This window comes from Drosophila obscura, unplaced genomic scaffold (assembly GCF_018151105.1).
Source record: "Drosophila obscura isolate BZ-5 IFL unplaced genomic scaffold, ASM1815110v1 contig_25, whole genome shotgun sequence".
In the NCBI taxonomy this organism is placed as follows: domain Eukaryota; kingdom Metazoa; phylum Arthropoda; class Insecta; order Diptera; family Drosophilidae; genus Drosophila; species Drosophila obscura.
Window position 1 is genome coordinate 3,861,592 of NW_024542812.1, and position 21,075 is coordinate 3,882,666.

The window sequence follows — 21,075 nt, forward strand, 5'->3', positions numbered from 1 at the left end:
TATTACTATGGGATATCTTCTCCATCGATTTCAATGGTAAAACAAAAAATGTACTGTATTTCGTTGTGCCCGTACAAGCATCCTGGGCGCACAGTTATGGTCCTATATCCGAAGAAATTGAACAAACTCACGATATGGTGAAGGGATATTTTTTGGAAGGGATAAACTAATTGGAGAAATGTTGAAAAAAGTATATAGAGTTTAAAAAAGACTATGTTGAAAAATAAAATGATTGTATATCCGAAAACATGTTTTTAATCCAAAAGGTCACGGACTTATTGATCCGCCGTCGTATCTATGGTAGAACAGATCGTATTTATATCAAAAACGAGTGTTTCGTGTCGAATATCTTCTGACTTTAGTAGTAGTTATGGACTAAAATGTAGCATTTTTATTTTATCGAATTTTTGACCTCCCAGTAACGGCCTATTTTGTCAAACAAGGGTAACAAATTATCCAAAACCCTAACGTACACAAAATTGATTTTTTGAATGAACGTTCGTTTTATTAATCGCAAGCACTTTTTATATTTATCGTACAAGTTCTATTTGTATCCTGTAGGACTATATTTATTTCTAATACAAAGTAACGTCTTAAGCTTAACGGATAAAATTGTATATAAGAGCCGGTTTAATGGACCAAAAATAAGTATGTAAATAGTTTAACTTTACTTTTTTCTTATACAGAAAGATTATGTATACATGTAACATATATGCCGCACAAAATTGATGTTCCCAAGCATGCTGAAATCATTCTATTGACCCTTAAGATTGTGGAAAAGTCTTGTCAAATTTTAAATTGACAGGATAGATTTCACTTTTCTTCCACTGCCGAGATGTGATCAGGAAGTTCACTGTTTGCAAATTTGTCCCACATTCGAGAAAATAATTGTTCTAAGCCTTTGGCATACTGTGTGCAATCAAATAATGGACTCTCAACGCGTGCTTTCCATACTTTTGCCCGTTGAGCTTTTAAATATTCTCTTTGTGTTCCTAGACGAATAGCAATATCTTGATATTCCTCTCTTGTACGTGCTATTAACTCTGGACATCCAAGCGTTACCAGTTGAGAGGCAGCCACTCTGAAATTATATAAAACAAAAACATATTTTAACAAGTTATAGTTATGATTAAGTTTTAGTTGACACACACGTGGCTCGAAATGTATGAGTTTGAGAAAGAAGAAGTGGAGGCACAAAAAAAATTAAGTATCGAGTATTCTCTTGAGGGAGGGGGTGGGGTTTAATTAGAAGAAGGTGGAGATCAAGGGAAAGAGTTATTGTAAAATAACTATATGATGGTTTACACGGAAATTGGAATGTATCCAATACACATATTCTACATACGTGATAACTTCAGTTTGCAGTCTTTTTGACTGCCGATATTTTATTTTCCGTGCCTATTCATCTTCTTCTTTCTCTAACTCACACATCGTGAAGCGAAGCGAGTGCACAGTGGACTTGCCCCCTAGTTTACTATAAAAACACATTTCTATAAAATTCTGTTGCGAAATTATAATCTATTCACCCAATTGACATATAATTTCATTAACTTTAACGTGAAAGCCCCTATTCAAATAAGCAAAAGTTTTTTCTTTTTTCATATTTTTTTGTTTGTTTTGTTCGAGTTCAATCTCGGCTAACGGTATATTTTTAACTGTTATTAATGTTTTTATTTTTATTTAAAAACGATTTGGATTCGAAACTATGTAAGTTAGTCTAACTTAAGTTAGTCTAACTTAAGTTAGACACTTATAGCTTAGTTATCATTTAATTTATCTTTTCCCCAATTTTTTGTATTGTGCTCACAGCTCCTACACCAATGTAAATATTAGTTTCGCTATCAGCACGAAAACTGTTTATAGGACTCACAATACTCAGATCAGTAGTATCTGCTTGCTTTCCAAGTTTACGTGTAAAAGTTTTATCACAGCAGCGACTCCCAACGTTCCCTCTCGTATTATTTATTAACAAAGAACAGAATAAGGGTAGGACTGAAACAAATTTGTTGGTCAGGTCATATTTGGCACAGTCTAATGTACATATCTTCAGCACCACTCTTAAACACCAACAAATTAATTCTTGCATGTTCTATCTAGTCATACTCTTGAGAATTTTGAGAGTTTGACATCACAACTAGAAAACAACTAATACTATCTTGAATTTTTGCTAGCTCACGTACTCATAATATACATACATATTTAGAAGATAACGATATGATAAAGGTATTCTGATTAGATTCGACAAATTATTTTTATGTTTATACAAAATTTCGTTGTTATAGCTTAAAAACTGACTCCTTTTGTGACTTATAAGCTGAAATGATAACAAACGAGAAGGAACGTGGGAGTCGCTTCTGGGGACGCGACTCTACTTATACCCGTACTCAGTCAGTATATACATTTTGAGTTATAATTTTTTTAAAAAAAAAAATTAAATTTTTTTGCTACATCTGTTATCTACATCTACATATACTATGTATATCTACATCTAACATGTATATTATACATGTACCATTTAGATTCTACATCTCCTCCGCTAGGGGTTGCTCGCGCACTGAACGCGGCAGAGTGTGCGAGCGAGAAGGAATCAGTGGTCAGTTTTCTGCCGGGGGGGCGGGGAAGCAACAGAAATTAATTTCTTCATTCTGGCTATGATTATGATCCGTCTGATTCAGTTCGGCAATCTGGTAGTATGGGCATTTTCTACGATACTGCGTTTTTAGTTTTATCGTACTAAATTGTGCGTGCCCCAGATTTTCGTCCTTTGTGTGGGCGGAAGGGGGCGGGGCGAAATTTGAATACACTTGTAGCAGTGTGATATCCATGTGTCGGAAACCAAATTTGGTTACCCTAACCATAGTCTCTGTCCGGCGCTCAACAAGCGGACAGCGGCGGCGGCGGACGGCGGACGGCAGCAGCATGGCTATATCGCTCGGCTATTGATGCTGATCAAGAATATATATACTTTATGGGGTCGGGAACGTTTCCTTCTCTGCGTTACACACATCCACTTTTACCACAAATCTAATATACCCCTTAACTCTTTTTTGAGTACGGGTATAAAAATTGAATTCGTATGCGGACATAGGAAAAAGTCCACACAAAGGACAAGAAATCTGTGACACAACTTCCGTCAAACTCTATATTAGACAATCCTGAGCTTAACGATATTTTCAAAATTAATTTTTACATATTTTCTTTAGTATTGACAATAGACTCACCTTGAAGCTAATGTCTCTCCTGGTAAAGTTACAACCGGAGTTCCTGTCCATAATACATCCATAGATGTAGTATGACCGTTACATAATGGAGTGTCGAGACATATATCAGCCAATTGCCCTCGGCGTACGTGTTCTTCTTTAGCAGCTACATTTGAAAAAATTACTCTATCGGGAGATATTCCTGAAATATTATTTAGTTGAAAATGGATTGATTATTAAACCACACATATGTACATTTGTAGATATGTAAAACACAGTAGGCTTACCTAAGTCATTGACAGTTTTTTTAATATTTTGTTCGCCAACTGCTGGAAACCTTAATAGCCACAAAACCGATTTAGGCACATTTTTTAAAATTTCTACCCAAGACTCTAGTGTTTGTGGGTCTATTTTATAAAGTTGGTTAAAATTGCAGTAAACAATAGCGTCATCGGGCAACATATATTGCCGACGTGTTGTTATAACAATAGTTTGAGGCACCTCTTCTCCGGTTGCGGCCTTATTGTTTGTTTGTGTAGTCGCTAGTCCGTTTTGAACAACTACACCATTTAGAGATGTTTGAACTTGCCCAGCAGCAATCATGGATACTATCTGAGTGGAACTTGGCAGTTCAGCGACTTTATGCGTTATTTCGACGGGCTTTTGCGCATTGACTACTTCTTTTATCACTTTTACATCTGTATTTTCAACCAGAGGCGAGAGGTCAGTGGCATTAATAACAGCTACGTTATCTGCAACAGAAGATTGTTGTTTGTCACACACAATAATGCGTTCCTTCAAATGAGGGAACATTTGTTTATGATCGCCAATAAAATATGTGAAGGGCATATATGACAACTTTTCACTGTATTGATACGCCAATTCCAATGGACTAGTTATCGCATCAGTAATAATATAATCCATGAAACTTGCACCACTAGTTCCTGGATAACCTAACCACATAACTTGAATTGGAGCAGGTCGAAGAGCAAATATTTCGTTTCTTGCTCCTTTTGTGTAACCATTCATGTTCACCAAAATATGTATACCATCATTATATATTTTATCAGCTGCTTTTCCATTGCAAGGAATTTGTGAAAGATCCACAAAGTGCTCCGCTTCACGGCTTATTTTGTAACGAAAGGTGGTACCATCATCAGAGCTTAGGGCATAGCAGAAAATTTCGACTTTTGAACGGTCATGTAGACCTGGCACAGACTGCATTAGATGAGAGGTAGGATGATTTCCAAAATCAGAACTTAAGTAACCAATACGTAATCTTCCATTGCTTGGCAAATTTCTTACAAAATTGTACTGTTGTTTATGAAGCACGTGAACTTTTTCCAAGCACAAATTAGCGTGCCGTGCTGCAATTGCTTTCCGAAATTCATGTGTTAAGGGGTAAAGCATAGAGTGATGTGGATGTACAGATGGTAATCGGTTCTTTTCGAGCTGTTCAGCAACGATGCTAACTAGCTTTTTCATTCGCACGTCATAGTCAGTCCAGTCACAAACAATCTGCAAACAATGTGCCAAATTACAATATGCATCCGGAAAGTCGGGTTTTAGTTTTAGAGCTGTACGGTAGGATTGAATTGCTTCTGGAATATTTCCTGAATCTTTATGTATGCTCGCCAAGTTACTGTGGGCATCAGCAAAAGCCGGGTTAATTTGAATAGCTCGAGTATAGCATTGCAGTGCCCCACTAACGTCTTGCAATTCCTTAAGCGTGTTCCCCATATTTGAATATGCATCAGCAAATGTGGGCTGGATTCGGATCGCCTCTTTGTAATGCATTAGTGCTTCTTTTAGTTTCCCTTGTTGTTGCAAGACAGATGCTAGATTTGAATGGGCAGCAGCAAAATCTGGAAAAACTTCCAACGCTTTCAGGTAAAGGCGCGTAGCCTCTTCAATAAATCCTTGTTCTCGTTTTATGTTCGCTAAATTGTTTAGAGAATCTGCGTGATTTGAGCACAGTCTGAGTGCAGTGTTATAGCAATCTTCTGCTTCTTTGACCTAAATTGCAAAAAATATAATAGTACAATGTAATTTAAGTAAATAATTAAATTTAATATTGAAAATATCGAATAATACCTGTCCTTTTTCTTTAAGAGCGTTTGCAAGATTGCAATAGGCGTCGGGGAAATTTGGCTGCAATTCTATTGCACGCCTATACGTGTCGATAGCCAAATCAATAAGGCCTTGTTCATAATACACACATGCCAAATTTCCATGGACTACAGCATTATTCGGCGATAGGTTTAAAGCACGCAAATAAGCCGCTACAGCTCTGAAATAATTATCGATATGTGCAATTACAAATTTAATAAATTTTCAATTTAAATTGAGCTTATGGTTATATGGTTGTATAACATTTACCGTCTCCAAAAAATTAGCAATTGTGAAACAAGTGTACAGAAACATTTTTGTTTTGAGTTTAAGTACTGTTGCTTGTACTTGTTTTGATTTTGACAGCTTATTGGGACTATTGTATAAATAACCACGCACTGAAAATACATTTTCTGTATCTTCTACGAACAAGAGTTTTGTTTTTAAACACATTTAATTTAAAGTATTTAGTGTAAATTCATAAATTTTAAAACTAAAATTTCCTCGAAGTGTGTTTTTTTACATATGTAAATGCGTCGGCGACGACGCAAATTTAAATTTTTCTTTTGGTTTTTGTGTGCTCTTCAACCGAGCATGTGTACACATACATATGCATCACCTTCAATGACGTAAATAAACGCTAACATGAATGTATATATGTACATACATACATATGTATGTCTGTATGCATGAGTAGACCACATCTTCACATTAACATGTCATATATACAGCATGGAACTGAAAATGTGGCATGTCAGTTTTAACATAAATGGTTTTTCTGTGTTAGGTTTTGGTTTTCGGTTTTTTTTTATATCTTTAAACAGATATAGAAATTTAATTTTTTTTTTTTTTTAACATCTTTTTGGATGCGATTGGTTTGTAAAAAATAGCACACATATTTACGAATATATAATTTAAAGTGAACAACAACCGTTGTATGCATCTGTATGTATGTATATGTATGTACCATTGATATTTATATACCCTTAATCAAATCAAGATTATTTTCCAAGGTACCCAGTTCTTAATGAATGTCGCAGAAAATCACCCTAATAGCTGGCTTCACAATTATTTTTAGTTTTTCAGAGCAATATGGTTCAAAACCAAAATTCCAAAATGTGTATACATTTTAACTAAAAAAGCTCAAAGTTTTTCAATCTTAGCTACAACCTTTGGTTCATGGAAGGGAAACCATCGAAACCAGCCAATTGATTGCTTGCTTTGAACTAGCTTTTTATCAGAACATTTTCACCGACTTTTGGTATCTCAATCGATGCTATTTAAGATATTATGTATGGGATCAAATAATGAATAATGAAGATATATTTAACATTTTTTTTCGTGATGATAACGAAAAAAATATCTACATTGGTGAAGAAGCTGTAAGCATAATACATAATACAAACGAGGAGGAACGTTGTGAGTCGCTCTTGTTGCCGCGACTTAACTTTTATACCCGTATTCAATATACATGTGAGTTTTTGGTTTATGTAGAATTTTAAAATATTTTATGTTAACATTTTTATTTTTTCATCTAAAATGTAGATTCTACATCTCCTTCGCCAGAGGGCGCACAGAGTCCGCAAAGTGTGTGAGCGATAGAGAGAATGAGTAGCGGCTGCAGCGCTGGACGGGGTTTGGGTAGCAACAGAAAATGAAATATTATTTCTGATCCAGATTCAACAATCTGGTAGATTTGGTAGTTTTCTACAATACTGCTCTTTAAGTTTTCTATCTTTAAAATTGTGGATGCCACAGACTTTCGTCCTTTGTCGAGCGGAAGGGGGAGGAGAGAAATTTTAAAATACACTTGCAACAGTGTGTGTTTCACATGAGTCTGTAAACAGGCTGGGAACTAGGCGACAACAAAGACGGACGAACAGACAGGCATGACTATATCGACTCCGCTAGTGATGCTGATCAAGAATATATATACTCTGTGGGGTCGGAAAAATTTATATCTGCTTATTACACACATCCACTACTACAAAAAATCTAATATATCGCAAACTCCTTAAATACCGGGTACAAAAATGTTGGTGTTTACAAGGGCGTGCTTTTTTAGAAAATCCGAAAAATCAGCTAAACTGAAATTAAAACATATATTTCATGTTCTTCATGTTTCTTGAGCTTTAATATTTAGTTTTTGATCAATTTGGTTTTCATTGCGGACTTGCAATTACCCTTGAACCACTTGCTAAAACCTTGCTCTGGTTGACGGATTTGCAGTTGCTACAATGCATTTAGAATTTCTGTATATGATTTCGATGAGATTAATATCCAGTTGGACATGGAAAACGTCGATTTTTTCCGATAAAAATCAATTCCTAGCGAGCTTTTCTGTGTGTTTCAAGTCATTATTCTGTTCAAATATCCTTTTAAAATGAATTTTTAAACTTTCGTATGAATCTAATGTATTCCGAAGTATGTCTACATACACAGTTTTGCTCAATACCATACCATACTCAAAAGCCAGGCTAGAAAGTGCTAGTTCATATGAGCTGGGCCCCATAGTGCTCAGACCAGCATGTCCAATGGATCCCATGGTTCGTCACAAGCAGTCGATGCAACCAACGCTACTCCCATGTGAAGATATCAACACCAACGAATTCGAAGGCGCAGCTCAGGTCGAAAGACAGAAAAACGTCGACCGAAAAAAGAAAGAAAAACCGAGAACTCAGCACACGCGCGGCCAATCGATGGAAAGGCGCTGGCCAAGATTATATAAGTAACCAAAGCTCTCAAATGACGAGATCAACACCCAGCAAAAACGAAAACTCGGCACAAGGGGGCTTACGCAATAAATACCTAAAATAATATTAAATAAATAAATATTCCTAAAAATATATTCACGAAGTTGCAATGAAATTGCTTTCCCACGGTACCGGTGCACACTAATCAGGCGATTGCCTTAGGTAACCCTCTGTTACCGGGCTATCCACTCAAACGCGCGACCCAGTCAGCAGTCTCCGACTTGCCTTACCGGGAATATTGGACACTGACCGCAAGGCTAAATCGATGTCTGGATCGGCCCATAAAAGCGTGGAGACGGGGCAGTCCATCAGCCATAGCAGTCAGGCAAATAACAAACACTCAAGTTAGGCAGTCGGTCAACAGAAAACCACCATACGCGTCGCGGAACAAATAAAAATAAACTAATACATAACATAAGCCGGTAGCATAATAATACGGAAAAATAAAGATACACATTAAAAATCAAGGAACCAAAAATGTTGTGATTTCGCTAACCATTTTATTTCAGTTGCTGGAAAAGTCCCCGTTTTTCCCAATAAAGTCCTTGTGAATTATAAATTATCTTGTAATTCAGGACCTTGGACAGACTGATGCATATCCCAGTCTGATAAATGTTCTCACAATATAATAAAACTTTTTTTTCAAAAAGTCAGTCAAAAGTATTTTTGTCACTGTGACAGCAAAGACAATATAAGTATAAGATGCGTAACCCTCATACATTTCAATTGCCATATGCAAGACAATTTTTCGGCCAGCGACGAAATTCGCGCCATCTCGCTCGCACAAATTTAAGAGCGTACGAATCTAAAAATAGAATCCGCTTGCATGTGTAAGTACACACAGAACAGCAAGTGCGTATGTGTGCGTACTTGTGCTAAGCGGACGATTTTCGAGACGGAAACCTTTTTATGAGTTGAGAAACGAAATTATATACCGGCGTTGAATACGTCGCATCCTGAATACCCTAATGGCAATTATTCCAATGTGATTCATGGAATTTCATTTATTAAATATATTATGTATTTTTATATATGTATATCCGATCATCATTATCGAATATACCATCTTAAAATAAATTATCGTTGGAGGGATATACATATACAATATAACAGTTTTTTAATATTGGGGTGGTAAGCGTCTTGCAAAATTAACTTAAAGTTATAAAGTGAAGGGTATATTTCGACAGCGCTGTAAAAAACCTATACATGTGCACACATACAGTCGTCGCGACGACTCGGCTCGGCTATCGCATCGGCAAAGAACCAACTTCGTGTGCCTTCGTATGCTGTTTGCATACAAGAGAGCGGCTGGCTCTAGAGCGCTCTCTCTCTCTCTAAAAAATTTCAAGAGAGCCTGGAGCCAGCTCTAGAGCCAGCATCAAAAATTCGTGTGCAGAAATTTCGTATGGCGTTACGCATCTTATACTTATATTGTCTTTGGTGACAGGCCATCCCACTTGCGTTTTTTTCCAAACTGGAGTCGTGAACCCATGTACTTTCAGACCTAAACGCGGATATTTCCGAGACTTCTTTCATTAAAATAATGTGTAATCAACCGCCTACAAAGTGTCACATTACTGGCACAGCTATTAAACATTTTTTTTCATAATTTTTGTGGATATTGAAGGTGTGGTCGGTCTTGCCTTCGACCATCGCCGACCATCCTCTAAAAAATAAGTTTTTTGTATACAAAATCGATTTTCAGTCAACTTATTTTATTTAAGTGGGTTAAATACAATAGTGAGAGTACATTCAATTTAGTTTTCAATCCCATTATACCTCCTGCCTTAAGTTTTTAGTCTAACTCTTGAGTCTCCTCTTCTGGACTAGATTTTTTCAACCCTCCAAAATTAAAAGTACCGCTCTGTCCAAAGCTTTCTTTCATCAAATTATTCGTTATCTAAATTGAGCTTACGGATGGTGGCTTTTTAAACCCGTACTCAAGAGTTAAGGGGTATATTGTATTTGTGGTAAAAGTGGATGTGTGTAACGCAGATAAGGAAACGTTTCCGACCCCATAAAGTATATATATTTGTTTCGTCATGTCATTTTTTTAGAGGTAGCGCTTGTTTTTTTCACATAGCTCTAGTATCTTACGTCTGGTTGTAAAGAACTTTGCTATTTTGAAAAGGTAATTAAAAAAGCTAGAAGTTAAGCCCAAACACTCTGTGATTACAGCTTACCGTCTGGGAAATATAAAGCATTGAAATGCAAAAATTATGATTTTTGTGCGGTATTTTTTACGAAATTTTGACTTTAAAAACTCAGGAAAAGTCGAAAAAAAATTATATCTTGTGTCCTCTATATTTTTGTGTATAGGTGCGTTAATTTGGCGTCGTTTAAGGTATCGCTCATTAAAATCTATAGAGAGACTTTGGAGCTAAAATTCGTTAACCAAACCTAAAATATGGAAAAAATGAACAAAAAATACCTTTTGGAAGGTTGCGAGCCCAACTGCCCATTGGGAACAAAGGAACGCGATCAGGTACCAAATGTACAACCCTTGTTCGTTTGCTTTGTTCCCAATTAGCGCTACCTCTGAAAAAAGCTTAAAAAAAAATACCAGTTTTCAAAAATTCTTCAAAAAAAAGTTCTGCCATAGAAAAAAAAAAATATCATCAAACCATTTCTAAGCCCCAAATCTTTAAGAAAAAGTTCGTTTTGTTCCTTGAGGAAAAATCGTGTTGACTAGTGTTATTAATTGTCTGCAAAAGGGTCACACTGTAGTAAGATGCAAGGTCGCCAAATGTCGAGTTTGTGGCCGCTCACATCAGACATTGTTGCATCGACACACAGTGACTGATAATAGTCTCGCGTTGCCGCCACCCCCAGAGAGTTCGTCCCCTCCGTTAAATCAGGATCACCCTTCCACCTCTCATGCTCTGCTTGCGACTTCGTTGGACAGGGTGATTTTGGCTACGTCGATCGTAAGCGTCAGAACAAAAAACGGTGAACACATTTTGGCCAGAGCTCTCCTGGACTCTGGATCCCAAACAAACTTCATCACGGAAGACCTCGCCCACCGCTTACAGATCCGTAGAGAGGAGTCGTGTATTACCTTGCTTGGTATTGGTGAATCCAATTCTCATGTAAAGAATAAAATACACACTGTGGTGAAGTCGCGCATAAATGGTAGTGAGTTCTCCTTTGATTTTTGGATCCTGAAATCAATTTCAGGTTATCATCCTGACCAGTCAGTTAATGTAACTGATTGGAAAATCCCATAGAACCTACCACTGGCAGATCCCTATTTCTACAAGCCACAAAGAATAGACATGCTGATTGAAGCTGAATCATTCTTTAAGTTATTAGCTGTTTGTCAAATCAAGCAATGTCCTGACTTTCCAACTCTTCAGAAGACCCTTCTTGGATGGGTTGTTTCGGGAAAATATGTTTCCAAAAGTTCTTCCCCCCAAACTGCAAGCAGTTTTAGTTGCAGTGAAGAGTTGTTAGTTTCCATTGATAGGACCTTGCAAAAATTCTGGTCACTGGAAGAAATGCCATCTCCAAAGCAAATTATTTCGCCTGAGCACACTTTATGTGAAAAGCACTTTCGGAAGAATACTCCGGTATTGCCATCAGGTCGGTTTGAAGTAAGGCTACCGTTTAAATCAGATCCAAATTGTCTGGGCAACTCCTTTGAGTTGAAGAAAATGTACTTGGAATTCATGCAAGAGTACCTCTCCTTAGGTCATATGTCGCCGACTGACAATACGGTTCCTTCTACTCCATACTACGTAATTCCACATCAGTGTGTCCTTCGGCCCCAAAGTACGTACGTACACCAAGCTTCGCGTCGTGTTCGATGCGTCGTCGAAGACGTCTTCTCAGGTGGCCTTGAATGAGATTCCGATGGTCGGACCGACCATTCAAGAGGAATTATACTCAACGCTTCTCCGCTTCCGTCTGCACAGGTTCGCCATGACTGCCGATGGGAAAAAGATGTATCGCCAAGTGATTGTGAATGAAGCGGATAGGCAGTTTCAGATGATAGTGTGGAGAAGAGACCCATCTGAGTCCTTGAGATTATACAAGCTTAACACCGTGACTTATGGGACTGGACCAGCCCCTTTTTTGGCTATCCGGTGTTTAAAAAGGTTGAGTGAGTCTGTGAAGCTATCATTCCCTAAAGCTGCTGACGTTATTGGGTCCGACTTTTACGTTGATGACATGTTGACTGGTGCTGCATGCGTAGAGGAGCTAAGGGCAATTAAGTCCGAAGTATCTCAGGTTCTTCAGACCGCAGGGTTTGAGTTAGCGAAGTGGTTTTCGAACTCACCTGAAATCACCGCATCTGAGAGCACAGCAAAACCCATAACGATCTCGGATTCAGAATCGACTAAGGCGTTAGGAATCTCATGGTTGCCTTTCAGTTTAAAATTGACAATGAAGTCATGGGTCTCCGAGCGACAAAACGGAACATACTGTCGGTGACATCGAAGCTGTTCGACCCCCTTGGATTGTTAACGATAGGACCGTCATAAAGGGCAAGATCCTATTGCAGGAACTTTGGCTTAACAAACTAGATTGGGATGAGTCGATTCCGATGCATTTGGAAACAGCATGGAATATGTTGAAAAATACACTGTCTCAATTGGAAGAGATATCCATACCTCGGTTTGTGTATTCCGATCCGATGTCACCGATCCAAATACATGCCTTCGCTGACGCCTCCATGAGAGCTTATGGAGCGTGCGTCTATGTCCGTAGCAGAACTGCAGAAGGTTTAAAAATATCATTGTTGACTTCAAAGTCCAAAGTAGCGTAGTCTTGGTAGTCCAAGACCAAAACGCTCCCACGGCTTGAGTTATGTGCCGCTCACCTTCTCGCGGATCTCTGTCACAGAATCAAGCCCCTATTAAAGGTCCCTATCGAACGAGCTGTTTATGGTCAGACTCTGAAGTAACTCTTCACTGGATTCGGTCGCATCCATCTTCGTTGTCGACGTTTGTTTCGAATAGGGTGGCTGAGATTCAGAAGTGGTCAGATGAAGCTACGTGGCGGCATGTCCCTACAAAACAAAACCCAGCAGATATTGTGTCAAGAGGTTGTGACGTCAAGGAAATCGTCCAGTCAATCTGGTTTGAAGGACCCGCATTTCTAAAGGATGAAGAAGAAAACTGGCCTAAAAGCCCTTATTTCGAGCTATCAGAAGATGTTGAGCTGGAGAAGAGGAAGAACGCGGACGGGCTGACCGCTGCCGTGGAAGTTTCGGATTTAGTAGATGTCATCGAGGGATTCTCGTCACACCTCAAGCTGCTTAGAGTGTTTTGTTATATGTTCCGCTTTATAAGAAAATGTAAGAACCCGAGCCTGACGTTTGAAAAAACGGTTTCACCGACCGAGTATGATGAACCCCTTCGCAAAATTGTTGAAATCACCCAACATCACGAGTATCGTGAAGAAATCGAGAAAGTTCGGAAAGGATCTAGAGTTGGTCCTAGTCTTCAGAGGTTGAACCCATTCATCCATGAAGACACTGGTACTTGGTGTACTTTATCGTTGTTGAGATTAGGGGGGCGACTAGCTAAAGCTCATATATCATACGATGCCAAGTTTCCGTTTGCATTTGACAAAGCGCTCGCAGTTCGTGCGGAGCTATGCCCACGAGCACTTGTGGGCATCCTTCGACAGAGTTTTTGGTTCGTAAACGCTCAGGAGGTCTGCAGTCAGACAGTTCGATCGTGTATCCGCTGCTTCAAATGCAAGCCTCGACTGCTGACGCAACTTATGGGAAATTTACCCGCAGACCGGCTCCGTGCTCTCCGCCCATTTTCAATTTGCGGCGTTGATTTTTGTGGACCCGTCTCGACGACATTGAAAATTCGAGGAAGGCCCCCATACAAGTCCTATATCGCGCTTTTTGTTTGTTTTGCGTCCAAAGCAGTTCATTTAGAACTTTAATCAGACTTGACTACTGACTCTTTTTTATTGGCTTTCCAAAGGTTCGTTGGGCGCCGAGGATATCCCCAGATCGTCCATTGCGACAACGGGACCTCAGCGCTCTGCAGAAGGCGCTCGAGGACGAGGCGGACGCAGTTCGCGTCAAGAAACGGATGCGAATTTGCGTTCATACCGCCTCTGGGAGGCAGGTGTAAAGTCTGCGAAGAGCCTACTCCTACGGGCGGTAGGCAGCGCGCTCTTGACCGCCGAAGAGCTCGCCACAGTCCTCGTCGGGATCGAGGCCGTCCTGAACTCCAGCCCTCAGCCAGGACCCCAGCGACGGCGAGGCACTCACGCCCGGTCACCTGTCGCACATCCCCCCCCCCTCCCACCCTCCCGCCCAACACTGCGGACCAGGAGGGTCTCAGCTGCTTGCGGCGATGGCAACTTGCCTCATCAGTCAGGCAGGCGTTTTGGCGGCGATGGTCCCGCGAATATGTCCTGGGGCTGCAATTCGGGGCAAATGACACCAACGGAAGCCCGACATCAAGGGCCTCGTTCTCGTGGCCGAGGACATGCCTCCACAGTAGTGGCTCCTCGGGCAACGCACGCCGGGGAGGACGGCTGGTCAGGGTCGTGGACATTAGGAGGAGCGATGGGGGTTGCGGGCCATCCACAAGTTGGCGCCGCTCATATTGTTCAACCCCGCGGCCTTCAACGGGGCGGTGTTTCGTCATGTCATCGTCTTAGTCAATGTTTTATGTTAAGATTATTTTGAATTCTTGAAGTGTAGTGGAAGTAGGTTAGGGCAAGGCGGGAGCGCAATAAAAGCTCGCTCTTTCGCTCAAGGCGAATTCGCCCCGCTTTGCCACCGTAGGTTAGCTAGGCATAGAACGAATTGTAATGATTTTTTGAATATAATCGAAATTGAATTCGAGCGAGCGCACCGAGAACTTCTTTCGTCCCGCATTTTTAATAAAACTTTACGCCACCCAAGTATTTTCGGTCTTTCGCATTTAGAAAAACTATTCTAAATTTTCAATATTCTTTATATATAGATAATCAGCATAAATAGCGGAGTCGATATAGCCATGTCTGTCTGTCCGTCTCGATGAGCGCCTAGATCTCAGAGACTATAAAATCTAGGGCATGCAAATTCTGTATCAAGACTGTTGTGTGTTACAAGTGTATTTCAAAATTTCGCCCCGCCCCCTTCCGACCACACAAAGGACGAAAATCTGTGGCAGGCCCAATTTTAAAGATACGGAATTTAAAAAAAGACCCCAAAAATAGGGGGGGAAAAATAGCACCACTAGCCCTTTTTTTGGGTGAATCCCCAAAGAATTGCCTTTGCAGACTGCATGTGCACATTAGTTTTGACAAAGAACTCATTGTTTCTATCATAAAGGCCTGTCTCCAGCACAACGGAAAATTCCTGCCATGAATTTGCTTGTTATTCCGTGAGGGTGTGGAACATAGCTAAAACAGGGTTGATGAATCAGCTGTGTTTTGTAAACACTGCCAACTGTAAAGTTCTGCTAAAATTAAAAAAGGAAAAAAATGCACTCTGATTATGAAGTGATTTTGTTGGTGGCGGCATATATTGTTGCAAAACAAAAAAGAATAATTTTCATCTCTCTTTATGGTTTTGCGAACAGTTTTTGCCTACATCTTGCACCATTCACTTCAGGAATAATTGTTGAACATATATTCCTAAGCTGGGTGTCAGCTGTTCTCTCAGTCCACATACGGTCCCGATAGGCAACTATCGATATAAATCTGTGGATTACGCTCGTGTTGCTGAATACACACTCCAGGAAAACGTAAACGAAAAATTCTTGCCACAGTTTTTTTTATATGGAGTTTGACAGGAATTTTTCGATTCCGCGTCGCTGGATACTATGCCTAAAAGTTAAAAATCACAATTAAAATGGGACGTGGAAAGCACTGCACTGCGGAGAAGCGCGATCTTATCAAAAAATTGTTATTGGATAGAAAACTTACAGAGAAGTTGGTCGATTGGTAGGATGCTCCAATAAAATAATTAAAAACGCCTCAAACTATAAAGAAAAGACTGAAACACGCGGGCGAAAACGATCTATGGACCCTTCTTCATGTCAAAAGACTGATTCGTCAGAGCAAGAAGGATCCCTTCAAGCCTGCTACTGAGCTTAAAAAAGAGCTTAAAATAAATGCGACGGACTAAACAGTTCGCAGATATCTTAGGAAACATAACCTTAAAGCCTGCAGCCCAAGAAAGGTACCACTTTTAAATGCGACACATATTACTAAGCGCATGAAGTTTGCGCTCCATCCCAAAATTGGAGAAATATTTTATGGTGAGATGAGTCCAAAGTGGTTATGTTTGGTGGAAAGGGATCTCGATCATACGTTAGATGTCCAAAGAATACTGAATACAAACCCCAGTACACCACAAAAACTATTAAGCATGTAGGCTGTAGTGTAATGGTATGGGCCTGCTTATCCTACTATGTTTGATTCCATGACAAGACGCTGCGCAGCTGTTATTGCCAATAAAGGACATACAGTTGTGTTCAATGAAATAGTAGTGCCGCAACTCATCACTTTCAAAACTCTTTTTGCGAACTTGCACTGCCCAAACTGTATTCTAAAGTATGCCTACATACACAGTTTCGATCAAAACCATACTATACTCAAACGCCAGGCTAGAAAGTACTAGCTCATATGAGCTGGGCCCCATAAGTCTCAGCCTAGCATGCCCAATGCTAATTATACCCGTACTCAAAAAAGAGTTAAGGGGTATATTAGATTTGTGGTAAAAGTGGATGTGTGTAACGCAGAGAAGGAAACGTTTCCGACCCCATAAAGTATATATATTCTTGATCAGCATCAATAGCCGAGTCGATATAGCCATGTCTGTCTGTCCGTCCGTCCGTCCGTCCGTCTGTCCGTCTGTCCGTCATTATGAGCGCCTAGATCTCAGAGACTATAGGAGCTAGAGAAACCAAATTTGGTTTCCAGACTCATGTGATATCACACTGCTACAAGTGTATTTCAAAATTTCGCCCCGCCCCCTTCCGCCCGCACAAAGGACGAAAATCTGTGGCAGGAACATTTTTAAAGATACGATAAAACTAAAAACGCAGTATCGTAGAGAATGCCCATATCTACCAGATTGCCGAATCTGAACTAGATCGGATCATAAATATAGCCAGAATGAAGAAATTAATTATGAGTCGTTTCCCCCCGCCCCCTCCGGCAAACGACAACGCAACTCATTTTCCTTCTCGCTCGCACACTCTGCCGCGTTCAGTGCGCGAGCAACCCCTAGCGGAGGAGATGTAGAATCTAAATGGAACATGTACAATCTACATGTTAGATGTAGAATAGACATTGTATATGTAGATGTAGATAGCAGATGTAGCAAAAAAATGTAAAATGTAAAATTTTTTATTTTTTCTAAAATTCTAAAAAATCATAAGCTGTATATACTGACTGAGTACGGGTATAAGTAGAGTCGTGTCCCCAGAAACGACTCACATGTTCCTTTCCGTTTTTTTATGATTTTAAGTGGTAATCGGATTTCTATGTATGCCAAACATATTCTTTTGAGTCTATCTTAACATATAATACAACTTTACTATCATCAGTCAATAGTTTTTTTGTCACTGTGACACAGGCTATTCCATATGAGTTTTTCGTGCACCCATGTACTCTCAGACCCAAACGCGGAGCTTTCTGGGACTTCTTGCATTGAAATAATATATAATCAACCGTCTACAACAGCGATGACCAGACCCATTGCCCTGCGAGCCCTTTTGTTTTTGTATCAGAAATAATATTGTTTTCATAATTTTTGAGGATTTTGAAGGCGTGGTCTTGCCTTCGACCATCGCCGACCATCTTCTTAAAAATAAGTTTTTTGCATACAAAATTGATTTTCAGAAGAATTCTTATAGTGAATTGGGTTAAATTCAATAGTGAGAGTGCATACAACTTATTTTTCAATTCCATTATACCTCTTGTCTTAAGTTTTTAGTCTAACTCTTAGGTCTCCTCTTCTGGACCGAGCAATGATTTCTTCAACGCTACAAAATCAAAAGTACCGCTATGTCCAAAACTTTCTGTCATCAAATTATTCGATATCTAAATTGAGCTTACGGATGGTAGCTTATTTAAATTAATTTGCCTTGTTTTTCATTTTTTTAAAATTAATTTAATCCAGCACTACTATTTCATTTAACAGCAGATATCATGGGTAGTTGTCTAAAGTCATCAAAAACAAGAAGATGGAATGAAAATGTAACGGGGTTTCTTCGAGTTTCTAATGCTTACATTCCAGGCTTTTCGTAATGATATCACTTGTTCAATTTGGAAGACTAGAAATATCTCAAAAAGAGTTTTGAAAGTAGTGAGGTGCGGCACTACTATTTCATTGAACACAGCTGTAAATTATGCATATAGATTTAGTATTAATAGTTCAAAATGGTTAACTAGTGAATTCGTTACATATTGCTTATTTTTTAAAATTTTAAATCCATTTTGGAAAAGTGGTGCCATTTTTTTCGCCTAGTTTAATGAATTTCAATAACGTTCCTTAAATAACTTAAACAAACGTAACAAAACAATATGATTTTTTTTGTATTCGCAGGTTTTTTAGAGTCTCCCATTTCTAAAAATGTGCTTAAAGTTTCCTTAAAGCTAAAAATGTGAGTTTGGCAATTATTTAAAAATTGCTTGTGGTGGTGGTGCTATTATTTTTTTCAAAGCTGTACATGATTATGGTTACATTTTGTATGTATCCAGAATCATGTGATATCACTGTTCCAAAAGTATTTCAAAATTTTGCAGCGGCTAACAACGTTCCCGCTCGTTATTTTAATCTAGATCGAAGATATTTTGAAACACGGGGCTCATAATGATTAAAAAAATAGCTTATTCTGTCTATTATACTATACACGAGTATATTCACAAATTAAACATTTTTGTTCAAGAGATAACTAACCTGTCAAATATCCTGGCCTCCTTGAGAACGTTTCCCAAATTTATATACGCGTCTAAAAAGTTAGGATCGAGTGTTACCGCCTTTTCAAAGTGATGTATAGCTAACCAAATCTCCCCTTGCGCATTAAACACACATCCCAAATTACTCCATGCAACTGCGAATCCAGGACATGTTTCAATTGCCTTTAAGTAGCACGCCTACCATTAAAAAGTACATAATTATAAAAAATAATTAGATTTGATGTTAATACATACTTTAGCTTCTTCCAAGCGACCAAGAGCCTTAAGAAGATTTCCCAGATCACTGCGAACACAATACAATTCCTAAAAAAAATGCTGTTAAAGTTAAATATAATAAATATTTTCAGTATAAACTTGCTGGGTTATATTGTAATGCTGTTATATACGCTTGTACTGCAGATTCCATATCTCTTGCAGCCACTAATGCAGCAGCTAAATTAATGTACCCGTCTATAAAATCAGGCTTGAGACGCACGGCTCTGCGATAGTTGTCCAAAGCTTCCTGCAATTGCCCTCGTTCCTTGTAAACGTTTCCTAAGTTACTAAAACAAATTTAAATATAGTTAGATGTTTAAAAAATTAATAATTGAATACAGTTAATTGTTCAAAATGAAAATAACAGTCCATTCGAAATAATTGTTTTTTGTTTAGAAAAATAAGACTTATCGCAAATCGCATAAAGTTGTGAGTCAAAGTCAAATTGCAAACACGCGTGCTCCAGGTGTCGTAAATCGCAAGATTTTTACGATATGAAACCGGTTGCTAATGAGCTCGCGATTTCAAAAAGAATTGCAAATAGCTGATGTTTTAGTTTATATTTATATAATTTAAAATTTATTTTCGTATATCCTTATATATTTAATAATTTATTTCTAATAGCACCTAAATTCTACCTCACCAAAATAAAGCTAAGCAACAACAAAGTGCGAATTCCCATTTGACCGATACAATATCAATGTCAATATCAGCCAGGGGAAAAATTTATGTTTTGTGTTGGTATAATATAATGCGATTGCCAAAACGATGGCATATTTAACTAAAATATTTCCATTTCCAAACCAAGAAAAATATCGTAAAGCGATTTGGGATTCACTATCGATAGAAAGTTACGAAAACCGGAGCGCATACAATTTCAATTCTTACGAATTGTTCCAAAATCGTAATCGCAAAAATTTACGGAGCACGGCGGAAGAAATAAATTCAGACGGCAATTTTCAGGACGATAGTTCTTACTGAAGCCAACTTTTAATACCCGTACTCAAAAAGGAGTTAAGGGGTATATTAGATTTGTGGTAAAAGTGGATCTGTGTAACGCAGAGAAGGAAACGTTTCCGACCCCATTAAGTATATATATTCTTGATCAGCATCAATAGCTGACTCGATATAGCCATGTCTGTATGTCCGTCTGTCCGTCTTGTTGAGCGCCTAGAACTCAGAGACTATAAGAGCTAGGGCAACCAAGTTTGGATTCCAGACTCATGTGATATCACACTGCTACAAGTGTATTTCAAAATTTCGCCCCGCCTCCTTCCGACCCCACAAAGGACGAAAATCTGTGGCAGGCACAATTTTGAAGATACAATAAAACTGAAAACCCAGTATCGTAGAGAATGACCATATCTACCGATTGCCGAATCTGAATCAGATCAGATCATAATTATAGACAGAATGAAGAAATTAATTTTCAGTTGCTTCCCCTGCCTCCCCCGCCACACAAGCCAGAGACACGCTACTCATTCTCTTTCTCGATCGTGCGCGAGCCACACCCAACGGGGGAGATGTAGAATCTAAATGATACATATAGAATCTACATTTTAGATGTAGAATATACATTGTTGATGTAGATAACAGACGTAGAAAAATATGCGAACATTTTTTTTAAATTCTAAAATCATAAGCTCAAAAATGAATATACTCGTACTGACTGAGTACAGGTATAAGCAGAGTCGCGTCTCCAGAAGCGACTCACACGTTCCTTCTCGTTTTTTATAGATTTGGGGCTTTAAAAATGGTTAATGCCATTTTTTTTCTACGGCAGAACTTATTTTAAAGAATTTTTGAAAACGTATTTTTTTAATGCTTTTTCAGATGTAGCGCTTATTTTTTCACAGAACTTAAGAATC

General features: G+C 38.8%; 1 protein-coding gene across 1 annotated transcript in view; it reads right to left on the reverse strand.

Moving 5' to 3' along the window:
• Positions 1–485: 485 nt before the first annotated feature.
• Positions 486–21,075, reverse strand: part of LOC111077065 (UDP-N-acetylglucosamine--peptide N-acetylglucosaminyltransferase 110 kDa subunit) — a 42,579-nt gene continuing 21,989 nt past the window's right edge. The window contains exons 4-10 of the mRNA XM_022371198.2: positions 19,311–19,494; positions 19,187–19,255; positions 18,933–19,129; positions 5,295–5,490; positions 3,488–5,216; positions 3,222–3,402; positions 486–1,081 (exon numbers count right to left, since the gene is read on the reverse strand). Coding sequence (XP_022226890.1) covers positions 814–1,081; positions 3,222–3,402; positions 3,488–5,216; positions 5,295–5,490; positions 18,933–19,129; positions 19,187–19,255; positions 19,311–19,494 — 2,824 coding nt within the window. The 3' untranslated portion in view covers positions 486–813. The remainder of the gene's footprint in view (positions 1,082–3,221; positions 3,403–3,487; positions 5,217–5,294; positions 5,491–18,932; positions 19,130–19,186; positions 19,256–19,310; positions 19,495–21,075) is intronic.